Raw genomic sequence first — 20,294 nt, 5'->3', positions numbered from 1 at the left:
AGCCTTGTTTCAGCTTAGGTCTTTCAGTGCTCTGCGAAACTCTTCACGCAGTATCATATCTCCCATTTCATCTTCATCTACATCCTCTTGCATTTCCATAATATTGTCCTCACGTACATCGCCCTTGTATAGACCCTCTATATACTCCTTCCACATTTCTGCTTTCGCTTCTTTGTTTAAAACTGGGTTTCCATCTGAATTCTTGTGATTCATACAAGTGGTTCTCCTTTCTCCAAATGTCTCTTTAATTTCCCTTTAGGCAGTCTCTATCTCACCCCTAGTGATATGCGTTTCTACATCCCTAAAATTTGTCGTCTAGCAATCCCTGTTTCGCCATTTTGCATGTCGATCTCATTTTTGAGTCGTTTGTATTCCTTTTTACCTGCTTCATTTACTACATTTTTGTATTTTCTCCTTTCATCAATTAAATCAGAATTTCTTCTGTTACCCAAGAATTTCTACTAGTCCTCGTTTTTTTACCTAATTGATCCTCCGCTGCCTTGACTTCTTCATCCCTCAAAGCTAGCAATTCTTTTTCAACTGTATTTCTTTCCCCCATTCTTGTCAATTGTTCCCTAATGCTCTCCCTGAAACTCTGTAAGACCTCTGGTTTAGTCAGTTTATCCAGGTCCCATCTCCTTAAATTCCCACCTTTTTGCAGTTTCTTCAGTTTCAATCTACAGTTCATAACCAATAGATTGTAGTCAGAGTCCACATCCGCCCCTGGAAATGTCTTAAATTTAAAACGTGATTCCTAAATCTCTGTCTTACGATTATATAATCTGTCTGATACCTTGTAGTATCTCCAGGGTTCTTCCATGTATACAACCTTCTTTCATGACTGCTGAACCAAGTGTTAGCTATGATGAAGTTGTGCTGTGTGCAAAATTCTACCAGGCGGCTTCCTCTTTCATTTCTTGCCCCCCCCCCAATCCATATTCACCTACTACGTTTCCTTCTCTTCCTTTTCCTACTATCGAATTCCAGTCACGCATGACTATAAAATTTTCGTCTCCCTTCACTATGTGAATAATTTCTTTTACTTTTAGATAATATTTTTAGATAATAGGCTCTAATAATGAAGAACAAATGAATAAATAAATTAATTCATTAAATAAATGTTATCTTTACGTAGCTATCGTCCCATCATGTCTATTTTCGCTGCGTTTTTCGCCAGGGCCTCTCGAACCTACGGACAAAACTGGTCCGACATTCCGTACGCTCGTGTTCTGTCCACCGAAAGCTCCCACCGGTGAAGGGAGTGGACCGCACGGCCTTACGCGCCTAGCGACTGCCCGGCGGCCACTGGGTGCTCGTTCGCCGCTCGGCTCCGGCCTGGAAAGCACACCGCCTTCCTCGCTGCCGCCCTGCCGCCCATCCCTTTTCTTTCTTTCCAATGGGCGCGCCGCGCGACCTGCAGAAATTCGATTACCGACGGGGTCGCCAGCGCGGATCCAATCGCCTTGAGCCGCGATCAAATTACGCGGCGCCCGCGCGCCTCATCTCTGCAGGCGAAACCGGACCCCCGCCAGACCGCGCTACCCTCCTAGCCGGCAGCGGCCGCGTGGGCTCTGCTCACACACAGCGCGGGCGGGGACGTGCAGTAGGGCGCTGACCCCGCCGAAACACACCTCCGTGGTTCACGACTTCCGCTGCGTGTTCCCCTTATACCCCCACGTCTGAGAGGCACAATTGTAACGTTATAAGCAATACTAAGATTATGGGATGAGAAGTTCCGCCTTATGCAAGACACCTTCTTTCTTTTGTTTCACCCATACATGTTTCGGCACTTTTGTGCTGTCATCAGTGGGTTCTATTTATATTTTTAACTGTAAATTTGTTGTTAACATATTAACATTTTCGTCGTTTACACCATTATGTAAAAGTTGCATTTATAACTTAATTGGCGAAAAGTAACATACCTTACATTATACAGGGTGATTCAAAAAGAATACCACAGCTTTAGGAATTTAAAACTCTGCAACGACAGAAGGCAGAGCTAAGCACTATCTGTCGGTGAATTAAGGGAGCTATAAAGTTTCATTTAGTTGTACATTTGTTCGTTTGAGGCGCTGTTGACTAGGCGTCAGCGTCAGTTGATGCTAAGATGGCGACCGCTCAACAGAAAGCTTTTTGTGTTATTGGTGAGTACGGCAGAAGTGAATCGACGACAGTTGTTCAGCGTGCACTGAGAATCCGCGGGAAACAACTCAGTATGAACGTGACTCGCCTAAGGTGAACGTTTTCTGTGCCATTTCAGCCAATAAAGTTTTTGGTCCCTTTTTCTTCGAAGGTGCTACTGTAACTGGACTACAGTATCTGGAGATGTTAGAGAATTGGCTGTTCCCTCAGCTCGAACAAGAAGCGCAACAATTCATATTTCAGCAGGATGGAGCGCCACCACATTGGCACTTATCTGTCCGTAACTACCTGAACGTCAACTACCCGAGGCGATGGATCGGCCGCCAGGCAGCCCGTGACAGAGAACTTGATCACTGGCCTCCAAGAAGCCCTGATCTTACCCCCTGCGATTTTTTCTTATGGGGGTATGTTAAGGATATGGTGTTTTGGCCACCTCTCCCAGCCACCATTGATGATTTGAAACGAGAAATAACAGCAGCTATCGAAACTATTACGCCTGAAATTAGATTAGATTAGATTAGATTTACTTTCATTCCAATTGATCCGTAGTGATATATGCAACAGAGAGTGTGGAACGAGTTGGAGTATCGGGTTGATATTGCTCGAGTGTCTGCAGGGGGCCATATTAGACATCTATGAACTTGTTTTTGAGTGAAAAAAAATCTTTTTAAATACTCTTTGTAATTATGTATAACAGAAGTTTATATTATGTTTCTTTCATTAAATACACATTTTTAAAGTTGTGGTATCCTTTTTGAATCACCCTGTATTATTGTCCTCTTGTTTTGGTAGCTGTTATGCTACACAATATACAACATGTCATCTGCAAACAGCAAAACGTAATTTAATTTTCTATTTGTTATGTATTTACGAACGGAAATAAGACTGTATCACGTTTTCTTTCTGTAACTTACAGTTTTGAAGTTGTGGTACGTTTTCCTGTTTTGTTGGCGAAGTTAAATGGGCTTACTTCTTTGCCTGTGTTCGTGTGGCAATGCAGTTTATCGATTATTCAAAACATAGGCGGAGTTTTCGCTGCCATTACGTGTTATTGTGGTTGTGTGGCGTTCATTTGTTTCGTAGCGTGTTCTGTTGGCTGAGGCGCGCGAGTTTGAATTGTATTTGGTGTCAGTTGTGTGTGGTTTATGTGGGTTTGTCTGTGTGTGATGAGTACTGGGGCAGAGAGGGAGTGTGTGTGTGTGTGTGTGTGTGTGTGTGTGTGTGTGTGTGTGTGTGTGAGAGAGAGAGAGAGAGAGAGAGAGAGAGAGAGAGACTGAAAGAAAGAAAAGAGAGAGGATTTGTGTGTGTGTGTGTGTGTGTGTGTGTTTTACTTGTATAGTTCTTCTATTGTGGCGAAGAGAGAAGAACTGTACAAGTAAAAAAAAAAGAAACACACACACACACACTCCCTCTCTGCCCCAGTACTCATCACACACAGAGAAACCCACATAAACCACACACAACTAACACCAAATACAATTCAAACTCGCGCGCCTCAGCCAACAGAACACGCTACGAAACAAATGAACGCCACACAACCACAATAACACGTAATGGCAGCGAAAACTCCGCCTATGTTTTGAATAATCGATAAACTGCATTGCCACACGAACACAGGCAAAGAAGTAAGCCCATTTACTTCGCCAACATAACAGGAAAACGTACCACAACTTCAAAACTGTAAGTTACAGAAAGAAAACGTGATACAGTCTTATTTCCGTTCGTAAATACATAACAAATAGAAAATTAAATTACGTTTTGCTGTTTGCAGATGACATGTTGTATATTGTGTAGCATAACAGCTACCAAAACAAGAGGACAATAATATAATGTAAGGTATGTTACTTTTCGCCAATTAAGTTATAAATGCAACTTTTACATAATGGTGTAAACGACGAAAATGTTAATATGTTAACAACAAATTTACAGTTAAAAATATAAATAGAACCCACTGATGATAGCACAAAAGTGCTGAAACATGTATGGGTGAAACAAAAGAAGAAAGGTGTCTTGCATAAGGCGGAACTTCTCATCCCATTTTCTTAGCAAGCACGGAGACAACAAGAAGAACTGCACCACAAGATGATTAATACAAATATACAAACTGAGTAGACCATGTGCAAAATAGCCAACAACAAGGATAGTGCGAGCTCAGGACCGCCGTGGTCCCGTCGTTAGCGTGAGCAGCTGCGGAACGAGAGTTCCTTGGTTCAAGTCTTCCCTGGAGTGAAAAGTTTAATTTTTTATTTTCAGGCAATTATTATCTATCCGTCCGATGCGAGGTAACTGCGCCGTAGTATGGGGACGCTACACCTAAACAAACGTTCGCTACTTTGGACGAGAGTGCATTAAATACGTGAGGTGTATTCCGTGCGCAATTTGAATCCAGCAAATATAGCTCGCGACTTCAGTAACAATCGCACGGTTTTGCGGTGCGGTCGCAAAACACAGACACTAAACTTATTACAGTGAACAGAGACGTCAATGAACGAACGGACAGATTATAACTTTGCGAAAATAAGAATTGTAAACTTTTCACTTGAAGGAAGACTTGAACCAACGACCTCTCGTTCCGGAGCTGCTCACGCTAACCACGTGACCACGGCACTCTTGAACCTGATGTTGCCTATCTTGGACACGGACTACTCAGTTTGTATATTTTGCTTATATTTTTCATAGTTCCACACAACTTCTTCCTGTTTTCTCGATTGATCTGTCTTCAGTTTTTCAAGGCCTATCTACTGTGCCAACGTTATAAGCAATACGAACATTGGAGGTGATAAACGTCCTATGAGGACAAATCTGACTTTTATCAGGAGAATGAAAAATCAAATGGGTTCAAATGGCTCTGAGCACTATAGGACTTAACATGTGAGGTCATGTCCCGTAGAACTTAGAACTACTTAAACCTAGCTAACTTAAGGACATCACTCACATCCATCCTCGAGGCAGGATTCGAACCTGCGACCGTAGCGGTGGTAGGGCTCCAGACTGAAGCGCCTAGAACCGCTCAGCAATCAAAAAACAATGTATTTCTGAAACTTCCTGGCAGATTAAAACCGAGACTCTAACTCGGGACCTTTGCCCTTCGTGGGCAAGTGCTCTACCGTCTGAGCTACCCAAGCACGATTCACGCCCGGTACTCACAGCTTTACTTCTGCCAGTAACTCGTTTCCTACTTTCCAAACTTTAGAGAAGCTCTTCTGCGAATCATTCAGAACTAGCACTCCTGAAAGAAAGGATATTGCGGAGACATGGCTTAGGCACAGCCTGGGGGATGCTTCCAGAATGAGATTTTCACTATGCAGCGGAGTGTGCGCTGATACGAAACCTCCTAGCAGATTAAAACTGTGTGCCGCACCGAGACTCGAACTCGCGACCTTTGCCCTTCGCGGGCAAGTGCTCTACCGTCTGACCTACCCAAGCACGACTCACGACCCGTCCTAACAGCTTTACTTCTGCCAGTACCTCGTCTCCTATCTTCCAAACTTTACAGAAGCTCATCCTGGAAACATCCCCTAGGCTGTGGCTAAGCCATGTCTCCGCAACATCCTTCCTTTCAGGAGCGCTAGTTCTGCAAGGTTCGCAGGAGAGGTTCTGTAAAGTTTGGAAAGTAGGAGACGAGGTAGTGGCAGAAGTAAAGCTGTTAGGACGGGGCGTGAGTCGTGCTTCCGTAGCTCAGATAGTAGACCACTTGCCTGCGAAAGGCAAAGGCCCCGAGTTCGAGTCGCGGTCTGGCACACAGCTTCAATCTGGCAGCAAGTTTCACATCAGCGCACACCCTTCTGCAGAGTGAAAATCTCATTCTCGAATGTATTTCTGTTTGTATGCAGGATGATGTTTTCCACCGTGCATAAAATTCAGGAACTGATCGATGAATGAATGAATGAATTTAAGTGCAGAAACGCATGTTTTCCGTGTTAGAGACCATTTTCTCAATACGTGCTGTATCATGCAGCCAAATTTCAGCCGGTCGGTGTGGCCAAGCGGTTCTAGGCGCTTCAGTCCGCAACTACGCTGCTGCTACATCGCAGGTTCGAATCCTGCCTCGGGCATGGATGTGTGTGATGTCCTTAGGTTACTTACGTGTAAGTAGTTCTAAGTCTAGGAGACTGATGACGTCAGATGTTAAGTTTTATAGTGCTTAGAGGCATTTGAAGCACAATTTCAGTACGCGTGATTTCCTCCTGGACGATGGTACGCTTCGTCATACGTCATGCCCTAGCACCCTGTCCTGCCATAGTAATTCGTAACCTTCTGCCCCATTCATTTCTCTTGCTGACTCACCTTGTTGTGGATGTTACGCAACGTTACACACAATGGTTCCGTATTCGAATACAGAGCTTGCAGACAAGGTGTTTACTTACGGAAAGGCAAATGGCAAAGGGCGGCGGCCAGCAAGGTTGTGTCGGGAGACCTACGCGCGCTGACAACAGCCACAGAACTCAGTTTGCAATGGTGTTTCGCTGTTTGCCTGAGACAGGGTCGTTTCAGGGCCCAGGAAATCATGACACCACACTTGGAGAAAATTTGTGATTACCACTGTGGAAGGCGACCGCCGTGTCAGTTGCAGGCAGTTGGCCTGCCAGTACAGTAATTATTACACTACTGGCCATTAAAATTGCTACACCAAGAAGAAAGGCAGATGATAAACGGATATTCATTGGACAAATACATTATACCTAGAACTCGTATGTGATTACATTTTCACGTAATTTGGGTACATAGATCTTGAGAAATCAGTACCCAGAACAACCACCTCTGGCGGTAATAACGGCCTCGATACGCCTGGGCATTCAGTCAAACAGAGCTCGGATGGCGTGTAGAGGTACAGCTGCCCATGCAGCTTCAACACGATACCACAGTTCATCAAGAGTAATGACTGGCGTATTGTGACGATCCAGTTGCTCGGCCACCATTAACCAGATGTTTTTAGTTGGTGTGACATAAGAAGAATGTGCAGGCCAGCGCAGCAGTTGAACATGTTCTGTACCCAGAAAAGCCCGTACAGGACCTGCAACATGCGGTCGTGCGTTATCCTGCTGAAATGTAGGTTTTCGCATGGATCGAATGAAGGATAGAGCCACGGGTTCAAATGGTTCTGAGCACTATGGGACTTAACATCTGAGGTCATCAGTCTCCTAGAACTTAGAACTACTTAAACCTAACTAACCTAAGGACATCACACACATCCATGCCCGAGGCAGGATTCGAACCTGCGACCGTAGCAGTCGCACGGTTCCGGACTGCGCGCCTAGAACCGCTAGACCACCGCGGCCGGCAGAGCCACGGGTTGTAACACGTCTCACATGTAACGTCCACTGTTCAAAGTGCTGTCAATGCGAACAAGAGGTGGCCCAGACGTGTAACCAATGGCACCGCATACCATCACGCCGGGTGATACTCCAGTATGGCGCTTCCAATGTGCGTTCACCGCGATGTCGCCAAACACGGATGCGACCATCATGATGCTGTAAACAGAACCTGGATTCATATGAAAAAATGACGTTTTGCCATTCGTGCAGCCAGCTTCGTCGTCGAGTACACCATCTCAGGCGCTCCTCTCTGTGATGCAACGTCAAGGGTGACCGCAGCCACGGTGTCCGAGCTGATAATCCGTGCTGCTGCAAACGTCGTACAACTATTCGTACAGATGGTTGTTGTCTTGCAAACGTCCCCATCTGCTGACTCATGGATCGAGACGTGGCTGCACGATCCGTTAGAGCCGTGCGGATAAGATGCCCGTCATCGCTATTCCTAGTGATACGAGGCCGTTGGGATCCAGCACGGCGTTCCGTATTACCCTCCTGAACCCACCGATTCCATATTCTGCTAACAGTCATTGGATCTCGATGAACGCGAGCAGCAATGTCGCGATACGGTAAGCTAGAATCCGACCTTTATCGAAGTCGGAAACGTGATGGTACGCATTTCTCCTCCTTACACGAGGCATCACAACAACGTTTCAGCAGGCAACGCCGGTCACCTGCTGTTTGTGTATGAGAAATCGGTTGCAAACTTCGCTCATGTCAGCACGTTGTAGGTGTCGCCACCGGCGCCAACCTTGTGTGAATGCTCTGAAAAGCTAATAATTTGCATATCACAGCATCTTCTTCCTGTCGGTTAAATTTCGCGTCTGTAGCCCGTCATCTTCGTGGTGTAGCAATTTTAATGGCCAGAAGTGTATTACCCTTATAACTTACAGCGTGTGTAGGGCTTACTACCGACAGAATTTGCACACCTGAAGAAGTTTAGTCACTCGTTTCTTCTGCAAGCAACCACGATTCCGGGATTTGTGTCGGTTCTAGGCGTTACAGTCTGGAACAGCGCGACCGCTCCGGCCGCCGGTTCGAATCCGGCCTCGGGCATGGATGTGTGTGATGTCCTTAGGTCAGTTAGGTTTAAGTAGTTCTAAGTTCTAGGGGACTGATGACCTCAGAAGTTAATTCCTATAGAGCTCAGAGCCATTTTTGAGTGTAGACATGTATGGAGGTGAAACTTGGACGATAAATAATTTGGACAAAAAGAGAACAGAAGCTTTCGAAATGTGGTGCTACAGAAGAATGCTGAAGATTAGATGGGTAGATCACATAACTAATGAGGAGGTATTGAACAGAATTGGGGGAAAGAGGAGTTTGTGGCACAACTTGACTGGAAGAAGGGACCGGTTTGTAGGAGACGTTCTGAGGCATCAAGGGATCACCAATTTAGTATTGGAGGGCAGCATGGAGGGTAAAAATCGTAGAGGGAGACCAAGAGATGAATACGCTAAGCAGATTTGGAAGGATGTAGGTTTCAGTACGTACTTGGAGATGAAGAAGCTTGCACAGGATAGAGTAGCATAGAGAGCTGCATCAAACCAGTCTCTGAACATTGTTACTGTGGCTGCATGGTACAGAGCGTATTACATCGCTGTCTCTGTAACAATGATTCGTTGAATAAATGTTCTCTGACATGGATACCATGCATTTCCGAACGTAAGTTCATTAGACCGCTTTTGTTCCGTATCCTCTAATCGAACAATCCCTAGAGTCTTATACACGGTGGAAAAAAATACCCTGTATAGCTGATTCGTATGCAGAATACTGAGCTATTCTGATCCCAGAGGATTATGCTGCTCACAACGTCACTGCAAAAAGTAATGAGCGTTCTGACTGCCATATGAGGAAATTGAGTGATTGCAAGTGCTAATAAAGTTTTTAGAAACTGATCGTGCAACGAAGAAAACAGCAGCCAACCACTGTGAAAAATGCTATTTACACTGAGATGAGAACTGGTCGTGCAACGAAGGAAACAGCAGCCAACCACTGTTAACAATTTTGGTAAACATTTTTGGAAACTATGATCAATAGAGTATTATATTTCAACTAAAGTTCAGTCTTGATCATAACACTTACGTCTCAATAACATACATAGGTGACCGGTTTCGGTTATATTTATATAACCATCTTCAGACCCATGGCTTCCTTGGAGGATGGTAGGCGGAGCTCTCCTCAGCTGCTATGCTCATCAGTTTGACTTCATAGCAGCTGAGGAGAGCTCCGCCTACCATCCTCCAGGGAAGCCATGGGTCTGAAGATGGTTATATAAATATAACCGAAACCGGTCACCTATGTTATTGAGACAGAACTTTAATTAAAATATAGTGTTGTTGTTGTTGTTGTGGTCTTCAGTCCTGAGACTGGTTTGATGCAGCTCTCCATGCTACTCTATCCTGTGCAAGCTTCTTCATCTCCCAGTATCTACTGCAACCTACATCCTTCTGAATCTGCTTAGTGTATTCATCTCTTGGTCTCCCTCTACGATTTTTACCCTCCACACTGTCCTCCAATGCTAAATTTGTGATCCCTTGATGCCTCAAAACATGTCCTACCAACCGATCCCTTCTTCTAGTCAAGTTGTGCCACAAACTTCTCTTCTCCCCAATCCTATTCAATACCTTCTCATTAGTTACGTGATCTACCCACCTTATCTTCAGCATTCTTCTGTAGCACCACATTTCGAAAGCTTCTATTCTCTTCTTGTCCAAACTAGTTATCGTCCATGTTTCACTTCCATACATGGCTACACTCCATACAAATACTTTCAGAAACGACTTCCTGACACTTAAATCTGTACTCGATGTTAACAAATTCCTCTTCTTGAGAAACGCTTTCCTTGCCATTGCCAGTCTACATTTTATATCCTCTCTACTTCGACCATCATCGGTTATTTTACTCCCTAAATAGCAAAACTCCTTTACTACTTTAAGTGTCTCATTTCCTAATCTAATTCCCTCAGCATCACCCGACTTAATTTCACTACATTCCATTATCCTCGTTTTGCTTTTGTTGATGTTCATCTTATATCCTCCTTTCAAGACACTGTCCATTCCGTTCAACTGCTCTTCCAAGTCCTTTGCTGTCTCTGACAGAATTACAATGTCATCGGCGAACCTCAAAGTTTTTACTTCTTCTCCCTGAACTTTAATACCTACTCCGAATTTTTCTTTTGTTTCCTTTACTGCTTGCTCAATATACAGATTGAATAACATCGGGGAGAGGCTACAACCCTGTCTTACTCCTTTCCCAACCACTGCTTCCCTTTCATGCCCCTCGACTCTTATAACTGCCGTCTGGTTTCTGTACAAACTGTAAATAGCCTTTCGCTCCCTGTATTTTACCCCTGCCACCTTCAGAATTTGAAAGAGAGTATTCCAGTTAACATTGTCAAAAGCTTTCTCTAAGTCTACAAATGCTAGAAATGTAGGTTTGCCTTTTCTTAATCTTTCTTCTGAGATAAGTCGTAAGGTCAGTATTGCCCCACGTGTTCCAACATTTCTACGGAATCCGAACTGATCTTCCCCGAGGTCAGTTTCTACTAGTTTTTCCATTCGTCTGTAAAGAATTCGCGTTAGTATTTTGCAGCTGTGACTTATTAAACTGATAGTTCGGTAATTTTCACGTCTGTCAACACCTGCTTTCTTTGGGATTGGAATTATTATATTCTTCTTGAAGTCTGAGGGTATTTCGCCTGTCTCATACATCGTGCTCACCAGATGGTAGAGTTTTTTCATGACTGGCTCTCCCGAGGACATCAGTAGTTCAAATGGAATGTTGTCTACTCCCGGGGCCTTGTTTCGACTCAGGTCTTTCAGTGCTCTGTCAAACTCTTCACGCAGTATCTTATCTCCCATTTCGTCTTCATCTACATCCTCTTCCATTTCCATAATATTGTCCTCAAGTACATCGCCCTTGTATAAACCCTCTATATACTCCTTCCACCTTTCTGCCTTCCCTTCTTTGCTTAGAACTGGGTTGCCATCTGAGCTCTTGATATTCATACAAGTGGTTCTCTTCTCTCCAAAGGTCTCTTTAATTTTCCTGTAGGCAGTATCTATCTTACCCCTAGTGAGACAAGCCTCTACATCCTTACATTTGTCCTCTAGCCATCCCTGCTTAGCCATTTTGCACTTCCTGTCGATATCATTTTTGAGACGTTTGTATTCCTTTTTGCCTGCTTCATTTACTGCATTTTTATATTTTCTCCTTTCATCAATTAAATTCAATATTTCTTCTGTTACCCAAGGATTTCTATTAGCCCTCGTCTCTTTACCTACCTGATCCTCTGCTGCCTTCACTACTTCATCCCTCAGAGCTACCCATTCTTCTTCTACTGTATTTCTTTCCCCCATTCCTGTCAATTGTTCCCTTATGCTCTCCCTGAAACTCTCTACAACCTCTGGTTCTTTCAGTTTATCCAGGTCCCATCTCCTTAAATTCCCACCTTTTTGCAGTTTCTTCAGTTTCAATCTGCAGTTCATAACCAATAGATTGTGGTCAGAATCCACATCTGCCCCAGGAAATGTCTTACAATTTAAAACCTGGTTCCTAAATCTCTGTCTTACCATTATATAATCTATCTGATACCTTTTAGTATCTCCAGGATTCTTCCTGGTATACAACCCTCTTTTATACTGTTAACGATGCTATTTACACTGAGATGAGAGAAGTCACTGCATAGCAATGTGCACACATACCGACGCCGGTACTACCACGTACTATACTAAAACTCTAAACTGAACTCCTCCCGAACAGGCGCTGAAGGCCCAAGAGTACCGACCGGCCGCCGTGTCACCCTCAGACGACAGGCGTCACTGGATGAGGATATGGAGGGGCATGTGGTCAGCACATCGCTTTCTCGGCTGTAAGTTTCTGAGACCGGAGCCGCTACTTCTCAGCCAAGTGGCTCCTCAGTTTGCCTCACAAGGGCTGAGCGCACCTCGCTTGCCAAAAGCGCTCGGCAGACCAGATGGTCACCCATCCACGGTCTTGCCCGGTCCGACAGCGCTTAACTTCTATGATATGACGGGAACTGGTGTTACCACTGCGGCAACACCGTGTACCACGTACAGTAGGTGTTAAAGAGCAGTTTGGTAATTCATGATAAAAGTTGCCGACGTGATTATGGTCGCACGATGCGAATTAACTGAGCTTGAACGCGGAATGGTAGTTGGACATTCCATTTCGGAAATCGTTAGGGAGTTCCACCTTCCGAGATTCGCAGTGTCAAGAGAGTGTCGAGAATACCAAATTTTGGGCATTATCTCTCACCACAGACAACACAGTGGTCGATGGGCTTCACTTAATGAGTGAGAGCAGCCGCGTATCCACAGAGTTGTCAGTGCTGATAGACAAGAAACAAGTGAGGTAGCATAAACTCTGTCCCTTATTTTTTTTTTTTTTTTGACGAGGATGAGAACAGTATTCCACGCAAGATGTAAACAATAACCATCATCCCTATTTATAAGGTTGCTTGCCAAGGAAACTTCTGAAATTCTATTAGTAAGTCACCTTATAAACAGAATCGTGGTTTTTTGTTTAAATTCTGTATGGAATGCTGTTACCTCCCATGTCAAAAAAAAAAGGATAAAGTTGATGCTACCTCAACCCACTGATTATTACTTTCACTATCGATAACTTCTGTTGTCAGTGATCTTTCGTTTGTGATGGCGCTAGTGTTTACAGTGTGTATGCGTGTTACATTCCAGAGTTTCTCTGAAAACCGTGATTTTAAATTCCTTTGCACAGTGCTTAGTGTGCAGCTATGCCTTGTAAATGGCGGGGTGTATTTCTGACGAAATATCGGCTGTTGGCGACCATGTCACCCGGCTGCTTTAACATAACTTATTTGAACTTTGTATACAGCAGGAGAAACCCTGGCCAGCAAAGGCACGGTCACTCGAAAGTGATAATCAATGGTATATAATCGTATAATTATTAAAGACAAAACAGTTACCAGAGAAACTAAGAGTTCAACCAATAAAATTCTCCTGCCGCATTCTCAACTATAAAATTCCGACGTTTCGGTGACTACTGCAAACCCCTTCTTCAGGGTGTGTTGCAATACACTCCAAGGAAGGTATCTTGCAATAGTCACCGAAACGTCGGAATTCTATAGTTGACAATGCGGCCTCAAACCGAGAAGAGACTGTGACAGTGGCCACGGAAGCCTACATTTACATAAGAGTTCAATTATTGCTGATTTTCTTAAAGTACATAGTGAGTTGGCGTGGTACATCATGGTGTGGTATGATATGGTGTTGTGCGGTACAGTGTGATACGTTGTAGTGTGATGTGGTGAACTATGGCACTCAATGTTGCATGATATGATGTGGTGTGATGTGCAATGGCAAATTGTGGTACACTGTGATATGGTATATAGTTGTACTGCGACCTAAGGTTCAGACAAGGTGGTGTTGTGCAATGTGGAATGGTATGGTTTGGTATGGTATCATGCTGAATTAGTACAGTGTTGTATGGTACAATGCAATATAGAAAAAGAGGCAAGGTATGATGTGGTGGTATGTCACTCTGAGGTACTATGTAATATAGTTTAGTGTAGTGTGGGATTGTATGGTACAACATGATATATCATGCTCGGGCACGGGAAGCGAGAATGCTACCCTGAAGGTGAAGGTATCATCTGGGGTGCCCCAGGGAAGTGTAGTAGGTCCGCTGTTGTTTTCTATCTACATAAATGATCTTTTGGATAGAGTGGATAGCGATGTGCGGCTGTTTGCTGATGATGCTGTGGTGTACTGGAAGGGCTCGTCGTTGAGTGACTGTAGGAGGATACAAGATGATTGGTGTAAAGAATGGCAGCTAACTCCAAATATAGATAAATGTAAATTAATGCAGATGAATAGGAAAAAGCCGGCCGCGGTCGCCATGCGGTTCTAGGCGCTTCAGTTCGGAACTGGGCGACTGCTACTGTCGCAGGTTCGAATCCTGCCTCGATCGTGGATGTGTGTGATGTCCTTAGGTTAGTTAGGTTTAAGTAGTTCTAAGTTCTAGGGGACTGATGACCTCAGAAGTTAAGTCCCATAGTGCTCAGAGCAATTTGAACCTTTTTTTTTAAATAGGAAAAAGAATCCTGTAATGTTTGAATACTCCATTAGTAGTGTAGCGCTTGACACAGTCACGTCGATTAAATATTTGGGCGTAACATTGCAGAGCGATATGAAGTGGGACAAGCATGTAATGGCAGTTGTGGGGAAGGCGGATTGTCGTCTTCGGTTCATTGGTAGAATTTTGGGAAGATGTGGTTCATCTGTAAAGGAGACCGCTTATCAAACGCTAATACGACCTATTCTCGAGTACTGCTCGAGCGTTTGGGATCCTTATCAGGTCGCATTGAGGGAGGACATAGAAGCAATTCAGAGGTGGGCTGCTAGATTTTTTACTGGTAGGTTTGATCATCACGCGAGTGTTACGGAAATGCTTCAGGAACTCGGGTGGGAGTATCTAGAGAAAAGGAGGCGTTCTTTTCGTGAATCGCTACTGGGGACATTTAGAGAACCAGCATTTGAGGCTGACTGCAGTACTGTTTTACTGCCGCCAACTTACATTTCGCGGAAAGACCACAAAGATAAGAGAGATTAGGGCTCGTACAGAGGCATATAGGCAGTCATTTTTCCCTCGTTCTGTTTGGGAGTGGCACAGGGAGAGAAGATGCTAGTTGTGGTAGGAGGTACCCTCCGCCACGCACCGTATGACATATAAATACCATCTCCGCCACGCACCGTATGGTGGATTGCGGAATATGTATGTAGATGTAGATGTAGAACTATGGACAATATGTTATGATATGGTGAGCTTTTATGTCATTTCATGATATGGTGCATCATGGCACAATGTGGTATTTTCTGTTGAGGTAAGACACAGTGTGGGACAGACTGCTACAGTATCAGGTACTCACCCCAATGAGGGAGCTGGAGTGCGGCGGGCGGCCACTGAAGTGCTCGATGACCTCCCAGTTGGACTTCCTCTTGGGCGGCTGCTGGTGCGGCTGCGAGGCGTCAGCTGAGGAGCTGGACCCTGCCGCGCCAGACTCCTCCCCACCGCTCATCTTCAGCTCCAGGCTCGTTTGCCGGCCTGCACAGAGACAAAGGGCCTTCCATACTTTCTACACCCACCTTGCCCGAAAGCAAACTCTGGCCCCTCAGTTATATCCAGTACATCTGATGCCTTCAGTCTTGCATGCATTCACACACCATCATATCACAAGAATAACTCGCCAACAACATTGTATTAGCATACTATCACGTGTTACCTTAAGGACTGCTACTGATCACTAAATATGTCATACACCCCCCCCCCCCAAGCCGCTATTATAGTAATCAATCATCGTCCCATCGTTGCAAATGATCACTGGACCTACTAAACAGGTCGAATTTGGAATTACTTTATTGTGGAGCTCAAGATTAGATGGGTAGATCACATAACTAATGATGAAGTATTGAATAGAATTGGGGAGAAGAGGAGTTTGTGGCACAACTTGACAAAAAGAAGGGACCGGTTAGTAGGACATGTTCTGAAGCATCAAGGGATCACAAATTTAGCATTGGAGGGCAGCGTGGAGGGTAAAAATCGCAGAGGGAGACCAAGAGATGAATACACTAAGCAGATTGAGAAGGATGTAGGTTGCAGTAAATACTGGGAGATGAAGAAGGTTGCAGAGGATAGAGTAGCATGGAGAGCTGCATCAAACCAGTCTCAGGACTGAAGACCACAACAACAACAACATCATCTTATCACACAATCATCACACTTGCACCATTATTAGCGAATTACCATCATCATATCACTGTCATCACCTTAACATCACCATTTCTGCCAGCATCAGTGTATCATCATCAGCTTCAGCATCATAATTATCTCCATTTCTGGCTTCACAATCATATCACCGCCATTGTCATCTACAGAATATCATCATAATACCATCTGCTCTAAAATGTATCATGATAGCCTATCTGTGATTTATCATCACCACGTATGACATACATCTTGCAATGCATCATGAGCTATTCCTGTTATAATGACCATGACATATTTCATGACATCCACACCTACAAGGTATTATCACCTGTGACATACTGCTACATCTTATGACATAACATTGTGATCTACAATATACTATAATCGACTCTGAGATACAATAATGTCATCTGCTGTGTTACCATTATGGCTTTTATATATCGTATTGAAATATAAATTACCCTCATGGGATGACAGACCCCACTATGATCAGTACCCATATCAACATCATGTATGTCACATCACAAATATGAGTATATACACCACATTATCATATTTACAAGCATGATTAAGAGTTGCATCACTAAGAGTTTTATCACACAACCATGATCTATACATACTATTATGACCTCTATCATACTATGCTGACCAGCATCATAACCCACATCATAGCATTTTCACTTACATCAAAACATCTTCATTTACATCATATTGTATTGATCAACAGCAGGTGCAGTCTCCTTAAATTTCCTTTCTCCAGAACTCATGATAACAGAACACATTTATTTTGTACACATGGAAATTTTTTATGTCTGCACTGTCATTATTGTTATTAATGTCAATAGCACTCACATTATTTTCGCTATTATTATTATTATTATTATTACAGTATTATTATACATTATTATTATTATCTTTTTTTTTTCAGACTTAAGTCTGGTTAAAAATGGAACGTGACGCGGACCTCGGTCAAGCGTGACTTCCTTGTAACTGTATGGTATATGTTATATTGCATTTAGGAACTTTCGGGTAATTGAACATGTATCAATAATTACAGATTTTTGTAGTTGTATATATATGTTTGGATGTAGCTGTATTGCATTGATGTACTGGTGGATATTGTGAGGTATGACTCCTGTAGTTGATAGTATAATTGGGATAATGTCGACTTTATCGTGATGCCACATGTCCTTGACTTCCTCAGCCAGTTGGATGTATTTTTCAATTTTTTCTCCTGTTTTCTTCTGTATATTTGTTGTGTTGGGTATGGATATTTCAATTAGATGTGTTAATTTCTTCTTTTTATTGGTGAGTATGATGTCAGGCTTGTTATGTGGCGTTGTTGTATCTGTTATAATCGTTCTGTTCCAGTATAATTTGTATTCATCATTCTCCAGTACATTTTGTGGTGTGTACTTGTATGTGGGAACGTGTTGTTTTATTAGTTTATGTTTTATGGCAAGTTGTTGATGTATTATTTTTGCTACATTGTCATGTCTTCTGGGGTATTCTGTATTTGCTAGTATTGTACATCCGCTTGTGATGTGATCTACTGTTTCTATTTGTTGTTTGCAAAGTCTGCATTTATCTTTTGTGGTATTGGGATCTTTAATAATATGCTTGCTGTAATATCTGGTGTTTATTGTTTGATCCTGTATTGCGATCATGAATCCTTCCGTCTCACTGTATATATTGCCGTTTCTTAGCCATGTGTTGGATGCGTCTTGATCTATGTGTGGCTGTGTTAGATGATACGGGTGCTTGCCGTGTAGTGTTTTCTTTTTCCAATTTACTTTCTTTGTATCTGTTGATGTTATGTGATCTAAAGGGTTGTAGAAGTGGTTATGAATTTGCAATGGTGTAGCTGATGTATTTATATGAGTGATTGCTTCGTGTATTTTGCTAGTGTCTGCTCGTTCTAGAAAGAATTTTCTTAATTTGTCTACCTGTCCATAGTGTAGGTTTTTTATATCTATAAATCCCCTTCCACCTTCCTTTCTGCTTAATGTGAATCTTTCTGTTGCTGAATGTATGTGATGTATTCTATATTTGTGGCATTGTGATCGTGTAAGTGTATTGAGTGCTTCTAGGTCTGTGTCACTCCATTTCACTACTCCAAATGAGTAGGTCAATACTGGTATAGCATAAGTATTTATAGCTTTTGTCTTGTTTCTTGCTGTCAATTCTGTTTTCAGTATTTTTGTTAGTCTTTGTCTATATTTTTCTTTTAGTTCTTCTTTAATATTTGTATTATCTATTCCTATTTTTTGTCTGTATCCTAGGTATTTATAGGCATCTGTTTTTTCCATCGCTTCTATGCAGTCGCTGTGGTTATCCAATATGTAATCTTCTTGTTTAGAGTGTTTGCCCTTGACTATGCTATTTTTCTTACATTTGTCTGTTCCAAATGCCATATTTATATCATTGCTGAATACTTCTGTTATCTTTAGTAATTGGTTGAGTTGTTGATTTGTTGCTGCCAGTAGTTTTAGATCATCCATGTATAGCAAATGTGTGATTTTGTGTGGGTATGTTCCAGTAATATTGTATCCATAATTTGTATTATTTAGCATGTTGGATAGTGGGTTCAGAGCAAGACAGAACCAGAAGGGACTTAATGAGTCTCCTTGGTATATTCCACGCTTAATCTGTATTGGCTGTGATGTGATGTTATCTGAATTTGTTTGGATATTAAGTGTGGTTTTCCAGTTTTTCATTACTGTGTTTAGAAACTGTATCAATTTAGGATCTACTTTGTATATTTCCAATATCTGTAGTAACCATGAGTGGGGTACACTATCAAAGGCTTTTTTGTAATCAATGTATGCGTAGTGTAGGGACCTTTGTTTAGTTTTCGCTTGATATGTCACCTCTGTATCTATTATCAGTTGCTCTTTACATCCTCGTGCTCCTTTGCAGCAGCCTTTTTGTTCTTCATTTATAATTTTGTTCTGTGTTGTATGTGTCATTAATTTCTGTGTGATGACTGAAGTTAATATTTTGTATATTGTTGGTAGGCATGTTATGGGGCGATATTTAGCTGGGTTTGCTGTGTCTGCTTGATCTTTAGGTTTCAGATAGGTTATTCCATGTGCAAGTGTATCAGGGAATGTGTATGGGTCTGCAATGTAACTGTTAAATAATTTAGTTAGATGTGAATGTGTTGAGGTGAACTTCTTTAGCTAGTAATTTGCTATTTTATCATTTCCAGGGGCTTTCCAATTGTGTGTAGAATTAATTGCTCGGGTGACTTCATGTTGCAAAATTATCACTTCAGGCATTTGTGGTATCATCTTGTATGTGTCTATTTCTGCTTGTATCCACCGTGCATGCCTGTTATGTTGTACCGGGTTTGACCATATGCTGCTCCAGAAGTGTTCCATGTCTGTTATGTTTGGTGGATTGTCTATTTTAATGTGTGTGTTATCCATTGTTTGGTAAAATCTCTTTTGGTTTGTGTTGAATGTTTGGTTTTGTTTCCTTCTATTTTCACTTTTTTTGTATCTTCTAAGTCGTTTGGCCAATGCTTGCAATTTCTCCTTTTTTTCATCTAATTGCTCTTTTGCTTCTTGTTGTGAGATTTTACCTAACCTTTTTCGTTTTTTGTCTGATATTTCATTGCTTATAAATTGTGTTAGCTGTCCGATGTCTTTTCTCAGTTTTTCTATTCTGATCTGCAGCCTGTGTTGCCATGCTGGTTTTGTGGGTTTCTTCTGTGTGTTGGTTTGTTCTGATCTCTGCCTAGTGTGTATATTTAGTGTAGTGAGTGCTCCTATATAAACCAGTAGTTGTAACTCTTCCATAGTTGTGTTTTCATTTGTTTTGTTGTGTATGATTGTGTTGATAGTTTTTATTGTTGTTTCGACTTGTGGGTTATTTGGCGGTCTATGCAAGAATGGTCTAATGTCTGTATTTGTGTCTTTGTATTCTATATATGTCAGCTGAAATTTCTCTTCTATATCTAACACATGTGTCTCTTCGTGTTCTATTTGTGCTTGTTCTGGTGGCTGTCTTAAGATTTAGTTTTCCTTTGATTGTTTAATTGATGCGTGTTGGTCTTTGTTTGTTTGCTCT

The 20,294-nt window shown here is 42.5% G+C and overlaps 1 protein-coding gene across 1 annotated transcript in view; it reads right to left on the bottom strand.

Moving 5' to 3' along the window:
- Positions 1-20,294, bottom strand: part of LOC126108293 (uncharacterized) — an 875,321-nt gene that overhangs the window by 253,871 nt on the left and 601,156 nt on the right. The window contains exon 3 of the mRNA XM_049913516.1: positions 15,382-15,557. Coding sequence (XP_049769473.1) covers positions 15,382-15,557 — 176 coding nt within the window. The remainder of the gene's footprint in view (positions 1-15,381; positions 15,558-20,294) is intronic.

This window comes from Schistocerca cancellata, chromosome 11 (genome assembly GCF_023864275.1).
Source record: "Schistocerca cancellata isolate TAMUIC-IGC-003103 chromosome 11, iqSchCanc2.1, whole genome shotgun sequence".
Classification (NCBI taxonomy): Eukaryota; Metazoa; Arthropoda; class Insecta; order Orthoptera; family Acrididae; genus Schistocerca; species Schistocerca cancellata.
Note: the sequence above shows the minus strand (reverse complement) of the source record. Positions and strands in the feature narration are given on the sequence as shown.